We start from the raw sequence: 18,515 nt of genomic DNA on the forward strand, positions 1-18,515 counted from the left end.
CTGGACGCATTTCCTCATTTTTCGGTTATTGATTTTTTGTTAAATAACGAAGCAATAATTTCAAAATTGGTTTATGTACACATGTGGGGTATGGATCATGGTATCTCTTGATAAATAAACACCTGAAGTAGTGGAGCGGAACTGATGTGATGGTTAAGACACGTGACTATCACCCCGAGCACCTGGGATCGAAGCGCACTCCCGACAAACTCACAAAGTGGGAATTCTACCTTCCGGAAGGGAAGCAAAGCGTGGGTCCCGAGATGAATTAACATAGGGCTAAATATCTCGTTAATACAGGTTAGAAAAATCAATAAAAATAAAAAAAATAAAACTAAAAAAAAACAATAGAAGATTACACCTGGAGTAATAGTGAAGAACCTCAAGAAGCATCGCTATATGGAAATAAATTTTAAACCTATCGTTCTGAAGAGGGCGTATGAAAAAAAAACTAATTTTCTTCTTCAAGTAGTTATAACTCGAAAACGGTTTTTTTTTTAATTGAAAATGTGTCTTCGGAGATATTTGAGAATATTTGAAGAACTCGTTGAAAAAAGTACACTGAGAGCAATATTGATCGTGATTCTATTTTCCAAAAACCATACCTTTCGATTGGTTTAAATTATTTTTCTGTAGAAAGCTGACTTCCAGCCCTCAAAATTTGCCAAGTAGCCCAGGATGGTCAAATGCTTCTAACTGCTTTTCTCGATTTATTTATTTTTCATCGGTTTTTGAAACAAGCAAAAGCAAACATTTTGGGATTTTTCATATCAAAAATAGATATATATAGGTTCCAATGAAAAAACTGTGCATATTTTTTCCTATATTTAACCATACTCAAGCTCAAGCTACAGCGAACTTAAAAAATTAAAAAAAAAAGGAAAAAGGTATGGGGCCATGTGAAATGTAATTCGCGATTTCTTTACTTTGTTACAGATTACAGTACTGAATTTTTAGACCGTCTCGAATAACATTGAACAAGGCCTTTTTTTATTATTTTGCTGTAACTTAAGTATGGTTTAATGTAGGAAAATTATGTATAGTTTTTTTTATTACACGTGGAATATATTTTTGATATGAAAAATCCCAAAAATTGTCTGCGTTTGCTTGTTTTAAAAATCGATGAAAATTAAAAAAAAACGAGAAAAATAGCTAGAAGCATTTGACCATTCTGGGCTACTTGGAAAATTTTGAGGCTTGAAGTCAGCGTTCTACTTCTTCTAATAATAAAAAAAAAATCAGGTAAGGTTTTTGGTAATTTTAAATTATATGACATTTAACATAGATCCGTGATGAATATTACCCTCAGTGTACTTTTTTCTCATAATGTCCTGGAATTGTGCATTCGCCAAGAACACTTAAAGCTGAAACCAGTGAAATCCCGGAAATAATCCAGCAGGAACGCCTGCAGGAATCCCTGCATAATTCCCCGGAGGAATCTTCGAAAGAGTTCTGGAAAAACCCCTAAAGAAATCAAAGAACTATTACTGGCGAAATCTTTCAACGAATCCCAGGCGAAATCGCTTGAGGAACCCTTGAAAGAATTCCGGGAGGAATCCTGAAAAAAAAACTGAAAAAATTCATCAAGGAGTATCAGGAGCTGGCAATGATGACATCACAGGGGGGAATCCTTGAAAAAATTTCTGTATAATTCTCTTAAGAAATATTGAGAGAATTCCTATTGAAATCCCTAGAAGAATCCTGGACTGAATTCTGGAAGGAATAAATAAAAGTAATCCCGCAAGAATTTTTTTGAAGGAATTCTGGAAAAAAAAATCTCTGAGGGGATCCCTGGAAGAATGCGTGAAGAAATTCAGTAAGTAATCCCCAAAGGATTTCCAAAAGAAATATTTTCAAGAATCTCGCAAGGAACTCCTGTATGAACTCAGGGCAAATTCCATAATCGAATCCCATAAGTAATCCATTGCAGACTGAACGAATTTCTGTAGAAAATCATCGGAGAATTCAGAGTGGATTCGCGGAAAAACAAAATCAAGCTATTGAATGAGTCCTGCAAAAAGTCCCTCAATGAACTTCGGGAGAAATTTCTGAATGAATTTTGTAGATATCTTTGAAGGAATCCCTAAAAGAATCCTTGACAGCATCTTAGAAGAAATTCTGGGACAAATCAATGGAAAATTCCCGGAGGAAATCCATGTAAAAGTTTGGGAACCTCTGAATTACATAATTATCATCTAGTGCGTATTAAGGTTCCCTAAAAACTTTCTTGAGCATGCATGGCTAGTGTTTTTGAATGAAATCAATATACTTGCAGGATTTCAGTCTGGAACGTCGTGCATCCCTTCAACGTCCTGAAGTCCCCCCAAAACCCACTATAACATCCCTGCGACCCTTCGAAATCCCACAAACGCCTCTAGAAATTCACTAAAATTTCCTGAAATACCTCTTGTAAAATGGGATTGGGATTGGGATTGGGATTGGGATTGGCATTGGCGTAACTAGGATTTTTTCCTGGAGGGGGCCCAGGGGGGCCTGACTTGAGATGAATTTTAAGCGGGATGGGCGCCCGATATGTGAATATGCAAATCGGTATTGTAGTTTTGAGTAATCAAAATGACTGTTTCAGATTTGTTCATAGTTTCGTAAACTACGAGTACGAACAATTCCTCCAAGATTTTTTTCCATAGCTTGCTTTAGTGATTCCATCTTGGCTTCTTCCCAAGGATGGAAATCTAGTGATCATGATCAGATTTCGAATGTATCGCGGTTGAACGGCATCGCGCGATCATAGCAACAACGATAACATTTTGTATTAGAAAAATTAGCCACAGAAGTCCATTGTCGCGACTGTTCGTGTGACTAACATCTAGTTTGCCACGCCTTTACAGCGTCACTAACGGTACTAGAAATGTCAAATAAATTTTGTATACCAAAATAAAAGATCCTCTACTAGATGAACACCCAAAGACAATCAATTATTACAATTAAAGTTATTAATATGAATTATTAGAAAAAATGACTACAGCGCCATTGGAGTTCTAGTGTATTTCTATTCATTTTGTCGTCAAGCGTCATAACAAACTACGGTCCGAGAAGAATGATTCGCTCGGCATGTGTGGGCGCGATGCGATAGTTATCATGAAGTCGAAATGATAAATTCGTGATTTCATTCATTTTTTGAGCATTCTTGCAGCTTTAACTTCCAGATATGCTTATGAATGTATTATTTCGAATCATGAATTCGGTTTACGGGTGCAAAAGTGACATACATTGTGATGAATAAAATTTATCACGACTTGTAACATGATCCGATCACGGGTCATCACGCGATAAAGCGTGCATCAGATGCTTTGATTGTCTCTGTGATACAAGCACGGTGTGAGGCGTCGGCATCATGCTACTGCAAGAACAAGGCTACCTTGCATTATTCGTATCCTGTATCATTTATCGCTTGAAGTGATTTTCTTCCATCCTTGCTTCTTCCAGAAATTCAATCAAGAATTCATCTAGGGATTCCACTAGACATTTTTTTCGGGGATTTGTCCTGGGATATCTTTAGAGGTTCCTCCAGTAATTGTTCCAGTGCTTTTTTTGAAGTTTCCTTCAGGAATTTCTCCAGAGATCCTTTAGGGTATTTCTGCAGGAATTCAGAGATTTCCACATATATGCCTTCCAGAATTCCACTAGAGATTGCTCCAATAATTACATCTGGAATGATTCGAAGTATTTCTGCAGGAATGTATTCCAGAAATTCTTTTAGAAAATTTTACTTACAAATTCTTAAAAAATACTCCAAGATTTGCTTGAAAACGTTGTACAAAAAACCTTTAGGGATCCTAGTATTCCTTCAACAATTACTGCAGACATTGATTTCTTCAATTTTGTTTATCCAGGAATATTCCTGCAAAAATTCTTTCAGGTATTCGCTAAAAAAGCTCTCCTGATCCTGAGATTCCATAAAGAGTTCCTCATGGGGTTGCTTCCGGGATTCCTCATCGGGTTTCTTCAGAATTGCTTCAAGAGCTCCTCCAGGGATTCACCGCAAATTTCTTCTGTTATTCTTTCAAAAACGAATTCCGAGATTATTTTAAACATTTTTACAAGAACTTTTGTTGGGATTCCTTCAGAAACTCCTGCTGGAATTAATCCAGGATTTCAGGATTTCCTCAGGAATTTCAGCGGTTTCTTCAGTATTTCCCCTGAGAATTCTTCAGAAACTCCTCCTGGAATTTCCTCAGAAATCGAACTTTGTATTTCATCAGGAATGAATGTTGAGATTCCTCCAGGAACTCCTCAAGGGATTTCTTCGGAAATTCCTCCCGGATTTTTTTTCAAGGTATTCCTCCTGGCATTCCTCTAGAATTTCATTCAGGCATTTCTCAAGAGACTCCTGCAAGAGTCTCCAGGAATGACCCCAGGTATTTCCTCAGGAATTACTCCAGGAATTTATTCAAGAATGGATCCAGGAATTCTTCCATGAATTCCTCCGAAAATTCTTCCAGGGTTTCCTCCAAGAATTAATCCAGGAATTTCTTCTCTAAGGTTTCCTCTGCACATTCCTCCAAGATTTATTTCATGGATCCCTCCAGAAATTCCACCGATGATTCCTGCAGTAATTCCTCCAGAAAATCCTCCAGGAACTCCACCAGAAATTCCTTTCTGAATTCATCTAAAAAATTCTCCAGGAATTCCTTCAGAAATTTCTCCGTGGATTCCTTCCAGAATTCCTCTAGAGATTCTTCCAGGAATTCATTCAGGAATTCTCAAGGTATTCATTTGGGGATTTCTCCTGGAGTTTTTCCATGAATAGTTCCACGAAATTTTCCCAAGATTTCCTATAGAGATTTGTCCATTAATTCCTCCTGAGGTTCTCCCAGAAATTGTTTCAGGGATTCCTCCAGGTTTCTTTCCAAGAATTCCCCCAGGGATTCTTCCAAGTAATTCTCTAGAAATTCCTCCAAGCATGCTTCCAGGAATTCCTCAAGAGGATTCTTAAGAATTACCCCAAGAATCCCTTCAGAAAGTCTTCCAGGAATTGATCCAGGAACTCCCATAGCAATTCCTTCAGAAATTACTACCGCAATTACTTCAAAAATTCCTCCTTGAATTCCTCCAAAAATTCCTCTGGGGATTCCTCTAGAAATTTCTCTTGGAATTTCTTCAGAAATTTCTCTTGGAGTTTCTTCAGAAATTTCTCTTGGAAGTTCTTCAGAAATTTCTTTTGGAATTTCTTCATTCATCCTCCATTAAGAAATAACCCCAAGAATTCCTCCCGGAGTTTATCCAAGAAATATTCCAATAATTCTTCCTGGGATTCCTGAATGAATTCCTTCTGAGATTTCTCTAGGAATTCCTTCAAATATTTTTTTTCAGGAATCCTCCAGGAAATCCTCAAGGGATTTATTTCCCCAGAAATTCTTTCCGGAATTTATTCGAGAATTATTCCAGGTATTCCTCCTAGCATTCTTCCAGGATTTCATCCAGGCATTTCTCCAGGGACTCCTCCAGGAGTTCTACCACGAATTTCACCAAAAATTACCCCAGGTATTTCTTCAGGAATACCTCCGGGAATTTATTCAGGAATGGATCCAGGAATTCCTCCAGGAATTTCTTCGGAAATTCGTACAGCAATTCCTTCAGGAATTGTTCCAGGAATTCCTCCAGAAATCCTTCCAGGGTTTCCCCCAAGAATTAATCCAAGAATTTCTTCTCCGCGGTTTCCTCTACACATTCCTCCAGGAATTATTTCATGGATTCCTCCAGAAATTCCTCCGATGATTTCTCCAGTAATTCTTCCAGAAATTCCTTCTGAAATTGCTCCTGTAAGTCCTCCAGAAATTCCTCTGGAAATTTCTCCTGGAACTCCATTAGAAATTCCTCTCAGAATTCCTCTAGGAATTTCTCCAGGAATTTCTCTATGAATATGTTCAGAAGTTTCTCCATGGATTCCTTCCAGAATTCCTCTAGAGATTCTTCCAGGAATTCATTGAAGGATTCCTCCTGCAATTCATCCATGAATAGTTCCATGGAATTTCCCCAAGATTTCCTAAAAAGATTTGTCCAGAAATTCCTCCTGAAATTCCACCTGGAACTTGTCCGGAAGTTCCTCTAGGAATCCCTCCTAAGGTTCCTCCAGAAATTTGTTTCTCCAGGGTTCTTTCCAAGAATATCTCCAGGGATTCTTTCAAGAATTTTTGTAGAAATTTCTCTAAGAAATTTTGCGGGAATTCCTTATGAGGTTTCTTCAGAAATACCCCAGGAATTCCTTCAGAAAGTCCTTCATGAATTCATATAGGAATTCCTTCAGGAATTCCTCTGGGAATTCCTCAGAAATTACTACCGCAGTGTCTCCAGGGGCTCCTCAAGAAATTCCACCAAAATTTACCGTAGGTATTTCTTCAGAAATTCCTACAGGAATTTCTTCAGAAATTGATACAGGAATCCCTCCAGGAATTTCTTCGGAAATTCCTACAGCATTCCTCCAGGAATTTCTGCAGGAAATCCTTTAGCGATTACTTCCGATATTCTTTCAGGAGATTCTTCAGGAAATTCTATAGGAATTTTTCCAACGGATTCCTCCGGAAATTCTTTCAGGTTTCCTCTAGGAATTAATCCATGAATTTCAACTCCAGGGATTCCTCTAGAAATCCGTCCAGGAGTTATTTCACGGGTTCTTCTAGAAATTCCACCAGGCATTCCTCCAAGAATATACCAGTTATTCCTGCAGGGATTCCTCTAAGGATTCTTCCGTGAGATTCCTCCAAGAATTCCTCCTGGAATTCCTCCAGAAATTCCTCTGGGAATTCTTCTAGAAATTTATCTTGGAATTTTATCAGAAATTTCTCTAATGTTCCAGGCATTACTCTAGGAACTTCTCCAGGGATGCCTGCTTCAGAAATTTATCCATTAACTTTGGAGCCAAGGGCTGAAAGTCTCTTTGAAAAAGACAAATCCATCTTGGAATTGCTGAGAAAATTTTGCTTATGATTTCACAAAAAAAAATGTGCCTATGATGCTTCGTTCTATGATTTTTCAAAGTAGGTGGTGTCTGTGGAAAATGTTTGATTTTCACTGGAGTTTTCCGGAAAATTAGGCAACCCTGATTTTTTCCAATTTAGTTTTTCAAATATATATGATCCCTACCTAATTTCATTAACCTTCAGAAACTTCATACCAATTTGTACGATAATAAAAAAATCCCCTAATGCTCCAGGCATTAGTCCAGGAACTTTTCCAGAGATTCCGCATGGATTTTTTCCAGAAGGTTCTCCCGGATATCCTCCAGAAATACATCTAGGAACTCCTCCTGTGATTTCTTGAAGAATTTCTCTAAGGATTCCTCCAGGAATGCATCCAGAAATTCCTCCAAGGATTCATCTAAAAAAATTTCTAGTGATTTTTCCAGGGATTTCTGATGCGGATTCTTCAGATTTTTTCCCTGAAATTCCAATTATGCTCTTCGGATTCCTTCAGGAATTCATCCAGGGATTCCTCCAGGTATACTTTCACACTTTCACAAATTACTCCAGGGATTCCTGCAGGTATTGCTCCGAGAATTCTTGGAGGTAATGATTTCTTCCGAAATTTCTCTCGGGATTTTTTTTTAATTTATTCAGCGGGTAGTTAAAAAAAATACAGTATTCCGTTCAAAATGTTTTTCAGGGATTCGCCCCAGGGTTTTTTTTTTAGGAATTTTTGAATAATTTGAAGAATTTCTAGAGGAACTCCTCCAGCGATTTGTATTGAAATTCTTTTAGATAATTTAAGAGGGACATAGAAGCCAATAAATTCTCCAAGAAGTCATCCAGGAATTCTTTCACAATTATCTCATGAATACCAAGTCTTTTACAAGTCCAATCATGAATACCTTCAAACTTACGATTACATCTTGCAGCACCAGCTTTTAAATATATTAAAATTTCCTCAATGACCATTTGAATTTGTGCGTTGTTTGATAGACGCAGAAATACACCTGGCCCACGAAATAAAAGAAATTAATAGTGACCGACTAGAAATCACCTCCAGCATGGATTTAATGAATACACTCGCGGTTACGCTTCAGCTACGTACATCTATTTTCACTAGGAATTCAAAAACTTTTGCTGGAATTCCATTGAAAATTCAACCAGAGTTTTTTTCCCACATGATACTTGACTTCCAAAAAGAATTGATTGATTGATTTGTCTTTATTAAAGAGACTTTCAGCCCTTGGCTGGTACGTCTCTTTCCATAAAGAAGCACTTAACCATATTTTGCAGTATTGCTGCTAGAAAATTCAAAGATTCTTAAAGATACCCATCCAGGAATTCCTGGAAATCATTTAGATTTAATTTCTCAGCGATTTAAAAAAGAAGATGTACAAAGTATTGCTTTTTATATAATTCTGATTATATAATATTTCCAAACAAAACTAACTAATTACATCGACCATTTTGGACAATCATCTTGTAAAGAGTGACAAGTTGAGAATTGTCTCCAATAACTGTCAATTTAAACACATATTATGCCAAATAAATTTCTATTACTGTACGCGAAGTTGAAACCCGGAATTTCCGAAGTTAGGTCCGACGCACGGATTTGGAGAAAAATCCAACTTCGCAAGTCGAAAACTCCAATTTTCAACTAAATTGAGAATATAGATATATGTTTGTCACCACGACAGTGGTTTTCAGATTTTTTATAATTTCCATATATAAAGTAATGAAAAATTTCTGGGGGGGGCCTGGCGGATTCTGGGGGGGGGGGAGGGCTGGCCCCCCTGGCCCCCCCTCTAGTTACGCCAATGGGATTGGGATTGGGATTGGAATTGGGATTGTTATTGTTATTGTTATTGTTATTGTTATTGTTATTGTTATTGTTATTGTTATTGTTATTGTTATTGTTATTGTTATTGTTATTGTTATTGTTATTGTTATTGTTATTGTTATTGTTATTGTTATTGTTATTGTTATTGTTATTGTTATTGTTATTGTTATTGTTATTGTTATTGTTATTGTTATTGTTATTGTTATTGTTATTGTTATTGTTATTGTTATTGTTATTGTTATTGTTATTGTTATTGTTATTGTTATTGTTATTGTTATTGTTATTGTTATTGTTATTGTTATTGTTATTGTTATTGTTATTGTTATTGTTATTGTTATTGTTATTGTTATTGTTATTGTTATTGTTATTGTTATTGTTATTGTTATTGTTATTGTTATTGTTATTGTTATTGTTATTGTTATTGTTATTGTTATTGTTATTGTTATTGTTATTGTTATTGTTATTGTTATTGTTATTGTTATTGTTATTGTTATTGTTATTGTTATTGTTATTGTTATTGTTATTGTTATTGTTATTGTTATTGTTATTGTTATTGTTATTGTTATTGTTATTGTTATTGTTATTGTTATTGATATTGTTATTGTTATTGATATTGTTATTGTTATTGTTATTGTTATTGTTATTGTTATTGTTATTGTTATTGTTATTGTTATTGTTATGGTTATTGTTATTGTTATTGTTATTGTTATTGTTATGGTTATTGTTATTGTTATTGTTATTGTTATTGTTATTGTTATTGTTATTGTTATTGTTATTGTTATTGTTATTGTTATTGTTATTGTTATTGTTATTGTTATTGTTATTGTTATTGTTATTGTTATTGTTATTGTTATTGTTATTGTTATTGTTATTGTTATTGTTATTGTTATTGTTATTGTTATTGTTATTGTTATTGTTATTGTTATTGTTATTGTTATTGTTATTGTTATTGTTATTGTTATTGTTATTGTTATTGTTATTGTTATTGTTATTGTTATTGTTATTGTTATTGTTATTGTTATTGTTATTGTTATTGTTATTGTTATTGTTATTGTTATTGTTATTGTTATTGTTATTGTTATTGTTATTGTTATTGTTATTGTTATTGTTATTGTTATTGTTATTGTTATTGTTATTGTTATTGTTATTGTTATTGTTATTGTTATTGTTATTGTTATTGTTATTGTTATTGTTATTGTTATTGTTATTGTTATTGTTATTGTTATTGTTATTGTTATTGTTATTGTTATTGTTATTGTTATTGTTATTGTTATTGTTATTGTTATTGTTATTGTTATTGTTATTGTTATTGTTATTGTTATTGTTATTGTTATTGTTATTGTTATTGTTATTGTTATTGTTATTGATATTGTTATTGTTATTGATATTGTTATTGTTATTGTTATTGTTATTGTTATTGTTATTGTTATTGTTATTGTTATTGTTATTGTTATTGTTATTGTTATGGTTATTGTTATTGTTATTGTTATTGTTATGGTTATTGTTATTGTTATTGTTATTGTTATTGTTATTGTTATTGTTATTGTTATTGTTATTGTTATTGTTATTGTTATTGTTATTGTTATTGTTATTGTTATTGTTATTGTTATTGTTATTGTTATTGTTATTGTTATTGTTATTGTTATTGTTATTGTTATTGTTATTGTTATTGTTATTGTTATTGTTATTGTTATTGTTATTGTTATTGTTATTGTTATTGTTATTGTTATTGTTATTGTTATTGTTATTGTTATTGTTATTGTTATTGTTATTGTTATTGTTATTGTTATTGTTATTGTTATTGTTATTGTTATTGTTATTGTTATTGTTATTGTTATTGTTATTGTTATTGTTATTGTTATTGTTATTGTTATTGTTATTGTTATTGTTATTGTTATTGTTATTGTTATTGTTATTGTTATTGTTATTGTTATTGTTATTGTTATTGTTATTGTTATTGTTATTGTTATTGTTATTGTTATTGTTATTGTTATTGTTATTGTTATTGTTATTGTTATTGTTATTGTTATTGTTATTGTTATTGTTATTGTTATTGTTATTGTTATTGTTATTGTTATTGTTATTGTTATTGTTATTGTTATTGCTATATTAGAATTCAAAGTTGAGCTCAGGGAAAAATATGTTTTGATCCATCCTCGAGGACACCTGATAGTTATTAGTTACGTAGTGCAAGGATTGCGATCGCATCGCGGAAGGCCAGGTTATTGCGTTGGTCGGTAATCAATTTTACAACTCCGCTCGTTGGTAGATAGAGCAACAATCTGTTAGTGCTGTTTCCGGTTCGACGATGACCGACTCAGCCAGTCAGTAGTGCAATTGCTCGCTGCAGCGCGTGTTACGTTGCGATACGATGGCGGCGGTAAAGTGATTACAATTTGCCCACCGAAGCGCGATGATCGATTGCCGAAGCCGGAGAGTGAGAAATTTGCGGTTCAATCGAGAGGGTTGGGGGTGGTGAAGAATCGCATAAATCAACATCGAAATTAGCCGCAATCAACGCGTGGAATAGCTCCCGACCCACCAGGTAATGGGGGAGGACCACTGCGAGGGTGGCCGCCCTGGCTGGAGGAAGATTGAAAATAGATTCTCTCTTCAAAGCGAAAAGCAATTTACCCTGCTGACTCGGAATAATTTAGTCAAAACATAGAAACGCTGGAACGACGATGACTCCAGGTGAATGACGATGGTTATTATGATGTTAACTTTGTCGAAATTCAGACTGTTTTCGCCACAGGTGGGCGTAGAGTTCAGTTATTTATTCCGACGCCCAATCTAAAATTTGATTTCCTCCTGGGTTACGCTTTGGGACGTGGGATGGGACAGATGAATTTCTTTAGAAAGCAGTCTCGTGATTTAATCCTCTGAAAATAATTAAAGTTGGAAAGATTGAACCTTTTCCATGAAAAATACTTCGAAGACGTTCTATTTTTAGATTGCTTTCAACAGCGTAGTGAAAATTACATCGTAGTTAAGACTGCTTTTATTAGTTTACAGTTCGAAGAATAAGCATGTTCAAGAAAGGAAATTTTCCCCGTTTTCAGGAGTAAATTGGCACGGCATGGTATAGCTGATCAAACACATCATGGAGTGACTGTCAATAGCGACGATTAAAATGCCAGAAAGTACCTAGCCTGGGAGTTGACAATTTTTTTAAACGAACGACCTCTTTATTCGACACCAGGTCCTTCTGATCAGCGGCGATGGGGAGGAAATGTTGATGCGATACACTCCTGATCAAAAAGACACTAATTTTTCAATCCCACATATGCGCCAAATTGTGTCTGTTTAAAAAATATTTCGGTCTCATTATAAAGATGACAAGTCGAAGAAGTTTTGGATATTATTTACATTTTTTGTTCTAAAATAATACTGTTTTACTATGTTCAACTTTATCTAAAGTTGCAACATTTTACAAAACGTAAAATAAATCACAGTGCCGTCGACAGTGTCGCAGAAAATTTGATCAACCAAATTTAAGATCAAAACCTATTTCCTATTTGTTTTGAGCTACTTTTTGAAAAACTTAGCGAAAAAATCTAGAAAAAAAGTTATTTAGTACCGCAGTAGTATTCTACCGAGCCAAAAGTTCAACGCTTTGACAATCGACCGAGAATTCGAGAATGGATTTCACCTCCCGAGTTGTGTTCAAATTGTACCCATTCCACGTAAGAAAGTACCTACGTTATTCGATAGATGCTACCGGAATAAACCTCATCGAACCGTATTTACAAGCAGTGAACACGTAGGGTACCCTTACTTCCAAAACACGAAGTCTGCATGGCACTGCACTACACTGTCTGGCTGTTAATTCTCGGTTACAATCTCAGCTTTTTGGTTTCATTAGCATTCCGCACGATTCCCCGAAGCATCACACAGCGCATACAATATTCATATGGTTGGTGAAGACGTTGGTACTGAGGCGGATGGCGCGGCGTGGGAGCAGAAAGAATCGGCCCCTGGCGTAGACCGAGTCGGAGCTTGTTTTCCGAACATGCACTCATATATTTTCCGACGAACACCTCCTGCTTCGAGAAGTAGGGGAGACAAACCTTGGTCGGGTGAGAGGATGGAAATCAACAAAGCAAACAAAGCTTGGAAAAACAACCCAAGGTGCAGGATCTTTGGTTTCCTTTTTTTTTTAACTGAGGGGATGATGCTGCCTGAAATATCTTCAGTGGTTTGAGCACAAAAGACTTTGGGAAAAGGTTGGAGACCGGCAGGAACGGAAATTTAAATATTCAATTATTTTTTTCACTTTGCCCTTGGTTCCTTTGCATGAGCTTTGTTATCAGAATGACAGGAGGGCGTTCGGTAAGAGAAGGGTAAAAATCTCAGCCCACAACATGTAGGTCCTTTCCATTTTCGATAATTGAGGGCGAAGTGTAAATGGTTCGTTGAAGACAGCCTTGATCGCCTTCTTCATTCGAGCTCTGTTAGACGTTAGAGACAGTCTAGACTGGCAACACGATGTATGGGAAAATCTAAATTTGATCGCATTAACCCGGAACATTAGCTTTTAAAACAACTATGCACAATTTGGGTGCAATTGATTGCGACCCCGTTTTTTTGCATTACCATTGGAACTAGTATCGGACCAAATATGGTTTCCCATAAACCATACTAAAATTTTCGCAATTTTCTCATGGAGGACTTTTTTTTCAAAAGAATTATCCAAGGATATATCTGATAGTCATATTTTTCGCCAAGGTGAATAAGGGATGCAGCTGCTGCTCCTGATGCACTCAATGATGGGCAAGCAATCAAGATATTCTAAATAACAGAAAACAATTGTTTCGATACTTCAAACAATTGGTTCTATACTATTTCCCGGAAAGACATTTCCCGGAAATCATTTCCCGGATACCCCATTTCCCAGAAAGACATTTTCCGGAATAACCCATTTCCCGGAAAACAATTTTCCGGAATGCTCCATTTCCCGGAATGCCCCATTTCCCGGAATGCCCCATTTCCCGGAAAGGCAATTCTAGGAAAACCTGAGACCTCAGAAGATATTTTAGAATCTTTAAACGTGATCTGGTTTTTTGTTTCCTATTACGACTAATTTTACCAGTTGATGATCAATTTCCAGAAAATCGAGCCTTTAAATTATATTCTATTTTATTTCAAGATTCTAGAACTTCATAAATGAATGGAACTCAGATTCTCGTTACAGTTTACTTAACAATGTAAAGCCAGCACCGTTGAGCCGAATGGTTATATTTTGACTGACTTTTCAATAACAAATTGTTCTTACTTTTCGTCAAAGATTGTTCTAGGTGCATTTATATAGTTGAACTGATAACTGCATAGGAGATTTGCCCTTCTTCAATTTACAGGCTGTTCTTTCTAACTAGTAACGTTACAGAATTGATTTGCGCCCAATTTATTAATTCTACCTATGGTTTTCCTTCTTTAAAAATGGGTTGGTCTTTCGACATGGAAAAACAACACATATTCAAGAGAAGGAAAAATATGAAAGAACAACACATTTTTAAGAGTAGAAAAAATATCAGATAGAGTTAATAGTTTAGCCGCCAATCAAATACTCAACGTTGTAAGTAGAAAGAACAGCCTATTAAATAAAGAAGGGCAAATCTCCTATATAGAAAACAACAAGTGCTAATAAAACATAGGATTACCAACATGTATTTTATTGGCACTTGCTGTTTTCTATATAGGAGATTTACCCTTCTTTATTTAATAGGCTGTTCTTTCTAGTTACAACGTTGCGTATTTGATTGGCGGCCAAACTATTAACTCTATCTGATATTTTTTCTTCTCTTAAAAATGTGTTGTTCTTTCAAGTTAGACTGTTACAGAGTTGTTGAATTGGCAAACTGTCAACTGCACCTTTAGATATTATCCCTTCTTCTAGTAATAGGCTGTTCTTTCGAGGCCTATTTTTCGATCGCTTTCGTTTCAATCCAGCCTAATGACCATTTGGCTTAGTAATAATGTGGGCAAATGTATTTTCGGCCCAATAAGCCACACCATTACCTCAGTTGTTATTTGAAGGGCCTTTATTGACAGGTTTTAAAGGTTTAGTATCAAAAAGGCAAAGAACATATCGCCCCCTTAATGCTAGAACCAGGTAACTCGTTTGGAAAGTGCGGGTTAAAATGGCTGTTAAAACTAATCGTGATATAAAACAAACACTTTGTTGGTCCTAAAAGATGAATCATTATGTGTTTTCGTAGTTCCAATGGATAAACTTTTGTTTATTATGGTCGATGTTACGATATAAACAAAACAACCGGAATTTCGCAAAACCAGTTACATAGTGTATAAAGTGAGTGCTACAAATAAATTTAATACAGTATACTCTTCTTTCAAATAGTCGTTCAAGTTTAGACATCACCATTATTTTTAATTTGACATTTCGTCTCTTATTAATTTTTTCATTTCAACGTTTAATTTTTTGTTATTTTTTTGTTCTCGTCTGATGTGTAGGCGAGACGAGCCGACTTTTTCATTTCTTGAGCTAATATTGACTAATCTGCATCCCCCCTATAGAGCTCGCAAATAGTATGGAAACTTTAAACCAAGAGTATACTGGTTACAAACTATGCGCAAAATGGAACCGCTACCATTTTATGAGATAATATTCGTTTCTTTTGTGTTAGGCTATTCTTTCGAATCTCATCTTTTGGAATTATAGCTGCCAGAATTGTCCTTGAAAAATTTCCTTCATGAAACAATGGCTATTCATTCAAGCTGTAGTAATAAAACTGTCGGCATCATAACTGCTAATATTTTTTTAATGTTTTCTCGAAGATTTTAAAATAACGCTGAAAGCCCTGCCTAAATTCTTCATTGAATACCAACCAAAATGGATCAATTATTGTGCATTTTATAAAAAGGTTGAAATTCAATGAGTCTGGGAATTGCGACAACAGTTTTCTGGGAAATGTTCCATTCCGGAAAATGGTTTTCCGGGAAATGGGATATTCCGGAAAATGGGTTTCCGGGAAATGGGTCATTCCGGGAAATGTTTTCCGGGAAATGTCTTTCTGGGAAATGTCTTTCCGGGAAATGTCATAGAATCCAAACAATTATATATTTAGTTTGAAAATGAAGGTACAGTCAGGATTCGTTATACACGGTGCCACCCATTTTACGCCTACCGCAATTTCTTTGTTGACTTTCAACCAATTCAGTACATTTTTGGATCGCAATTAGCTTACGATATACCGCAACTACACACATAAAATTAGATCAATCGAATGGAAGACAACCGAAAAATCCAGGTGGGCGTAAAGTACCACCCACCGTATAAAGGGTGATACGGTCAAAATTTGGTCACACAATTTTTTTTCATAACACTAGACTGCGTACACCAAAACAGCTAATTTTTGGACCAGTAATGGTACATTATATGTAGCTTATACCATAAAATTTTCATCGAAATCCATTGAGTATTGGTTGTTATATAAATAAAACCATCGACCTACCTTTTTAAAATTTTGTACAAAGGCGCTCCATAGTAAATTTTCCTAAATTTAAGGTCAGTAAAGCACAATTTTGATTATAGAACTACCAATATAGCTCCGGTTTTTATCAAAATTTTACAGTATAATACTATTATGAAAATATGTTCTTAGTAAAAATTTTGAGCCATTTTGTATGAATACTTTCAAAGTTGAAGCAGTTTAAATATGAAAAAAAAAAATGCCCGGGTGCCATTTAAGCAAATATGACTTTGTAACAGCTGGATCAAATTGAGTAAAATTTGTACACAACATTTTGATATGCATACTTTATATGCAAAAAAAAATTTCATTGAAATCGGTTAAGTATTTCTGGCTCTATAAAAAAACAGGAAAAATGTGTTCTTATTTTTGAATCCTCTTTGCACAAAATTTTAAAATTGCAGATCTCAGGATTCAACAATATCTCCGCAAATACTAGACCGATTTTGATGAAAATTTTATGGTACTATTACTGATCCAAAAATCAGCTGTTTTGGTGTACGCAGTCTAAAGTTATGAAAAAAATTGTGTGACCAAAATTTGACTTGACTTGACGAAATTTGACGAAATTTGTCAACTTAAACAAATATAACTTTCTAACGGCTGGATCAAATTGAATGAAATTTTTACACAACATTTTGATATGCATACTTTACATACAGAAAAATTTTCATTGAAATCGGTGCAGTATTTCTAGCTCTATAAATAAAAGAGTAAAAATGTGTTCTTATTTTTTAATCCTCTTTGTACAAAATTTTAAAATTGCATATTTCAGGATTCACAATATCTCCGCAAATACTACACCGATTTTGATGGAAATTTTATTGTATAAGCTACATATATGCGTATACATTGTTTTGTTAGTAATTTAAGTGTTAGATATAAGTCAGTCTGTACAACTCATTGTTGAAGACGTTGCAAATAAATAAATAAATAAATAAATATAATGTACCATTACTGATCCAAAAATCAGCTGTTTTGGTGTATGCAGTCTAAAGTTATGCCAAAAATTGTGTGACCAAATTTTGACCGTATCACCCTTTACTGTATATAAATGTTCTTTGGAAGGTGATGCAATCAGATAATTTGGTGAGATCGTTCCGTTTTATATCAGCCATCATCATTCATAAGTTTTTTCTTTAAAATAGTGATAATTTTGAATGGGATTAGTGGTAACTTTCTTCTCGTTTCAGAGAGCGAGTTTAGGCGCTTAAGCCTAGGCAATAGGGCCAGGGCGCCGACCAACTGATACCTGATAGGGCCAGGGCGCTCGAGATTATTATCAGCGTCCCATCCCTGCAAATTGTGCTGTCCTGGAGTGTGCATTAACTATCTTAGCTATACCACTCCCACCGGTTCTGCGTACAAACACCATTCCCCTGAAAATGGTACGGTTGTCCCAGTGCTGTCATGGTAAAATTGGAGCTGGTGATACATGATTCCCAAATCTTAACGCTTCCTACTGGTAAACCCCCACAGGAATGACTTCATATCGTATAACTGAAAATTTCCCGACTTTTTTCTGTAATTATTGCGGGAGGGGCATTCTTGCAGGTTTTTCTTCTGAGAGTTCAGCATTAATTCTTTTAAAGATTCATCTAAAAAATATTTTAGAATTTCTTCACTAGCGTGCGCAGGGTTCTTGCTTAGAGGGGCAATATAATGATGGTGCAATATATCATCGATCATGGTGCAAAATTGACTTATGGTGTCACACACAATATAAATTCCCAAGAAGCGGTTTCAACATGCTGTGGTGCTAACATCGCCAAGTACTTCATATTGGGATTCTGGAGAAGGCTAAACCATCTGGATGATTTCAAGACAATGCTAAGCTTTAATATGAAGTCATTCTCTCGAGTCTTATAAAACTTTATAAACGAATCAATAACAATGAAAAAACCGAGAAATTTTTAATTATAATTTATTAAACAAATGTCGTTGTGAATCATCTTCAATCTTGGAAAAATAGTGACGCTAGAATTGGAGAAGACTCCATAGATTGAGTCAGAATTCCAAGATAGAAAATGACGATCGGAATCCTCAGGCCCGGATTAAGGATTGTGGGGGGCCCGGTGCCCGAGCGGATGTGGAGGCCCTTCTGAGAGATGAACAAAAATGTTTTTCCTTATTTTCGAACAGTACTTGAGCAATATGAAAAATAAAGCTAATGTTAGCAACCAAAAAAGGTTTTTGTGGGGGCCCCTAAAATGTGGCGGCCCGGGGCCCGGCCCCCCCGGCCCCCCTTAGATCCGGCCC

At 35.1% G+C, this 18,515-nt stretch overlaps 2 protein-coding genes across 4 annotated transcripts in view; both read right to left on the reverse strand.

The window, feature by feature from the left end:
• Window positions 1-18,515, reverse strand: part of LOC109622131 (beta-1-syntrophin) — an 804,166-nt gene that overhangs the window by 334,231 nt on the left and 451,420 nt on the right. The gene's annotated exons all lie outside the window — the stretch shown is intronic.
• The window catches only part of LOC134289546 (GATA zinc finger domain-containing protein 14-like), a gene marked incomplete at its 3' end in the record, with an annotated part of 65,344 nt that continues 55,613 nt past the window's right edge, over window positions 8,785-18,515 (reverse strand). The window contains exon 2 of the mRNA XM_062855505.1: window positions 8,785-10,870. Within this exon, the coding sequence (XP_062711489.1) occupies window positions 8,785-10,870 (2,086 nt within the window). The remainder of the gene's footprint in view (window positions 10,871-18,515) is intronic.

Source organism: Aedes albopictus, chromosome 3, assembly GCF_035046485.1.
Source record: "Aedes albopictus strain Foshan chromosome 3, AalbF5, whole genome shotgun sequence".
In the NCBI taxonomy this organism is placed as follows: Eukaryota; Metazoa; Arthropoda; class Insecta; order Diptera; family Culicidae; genus Aedes; species Aedes albopictus.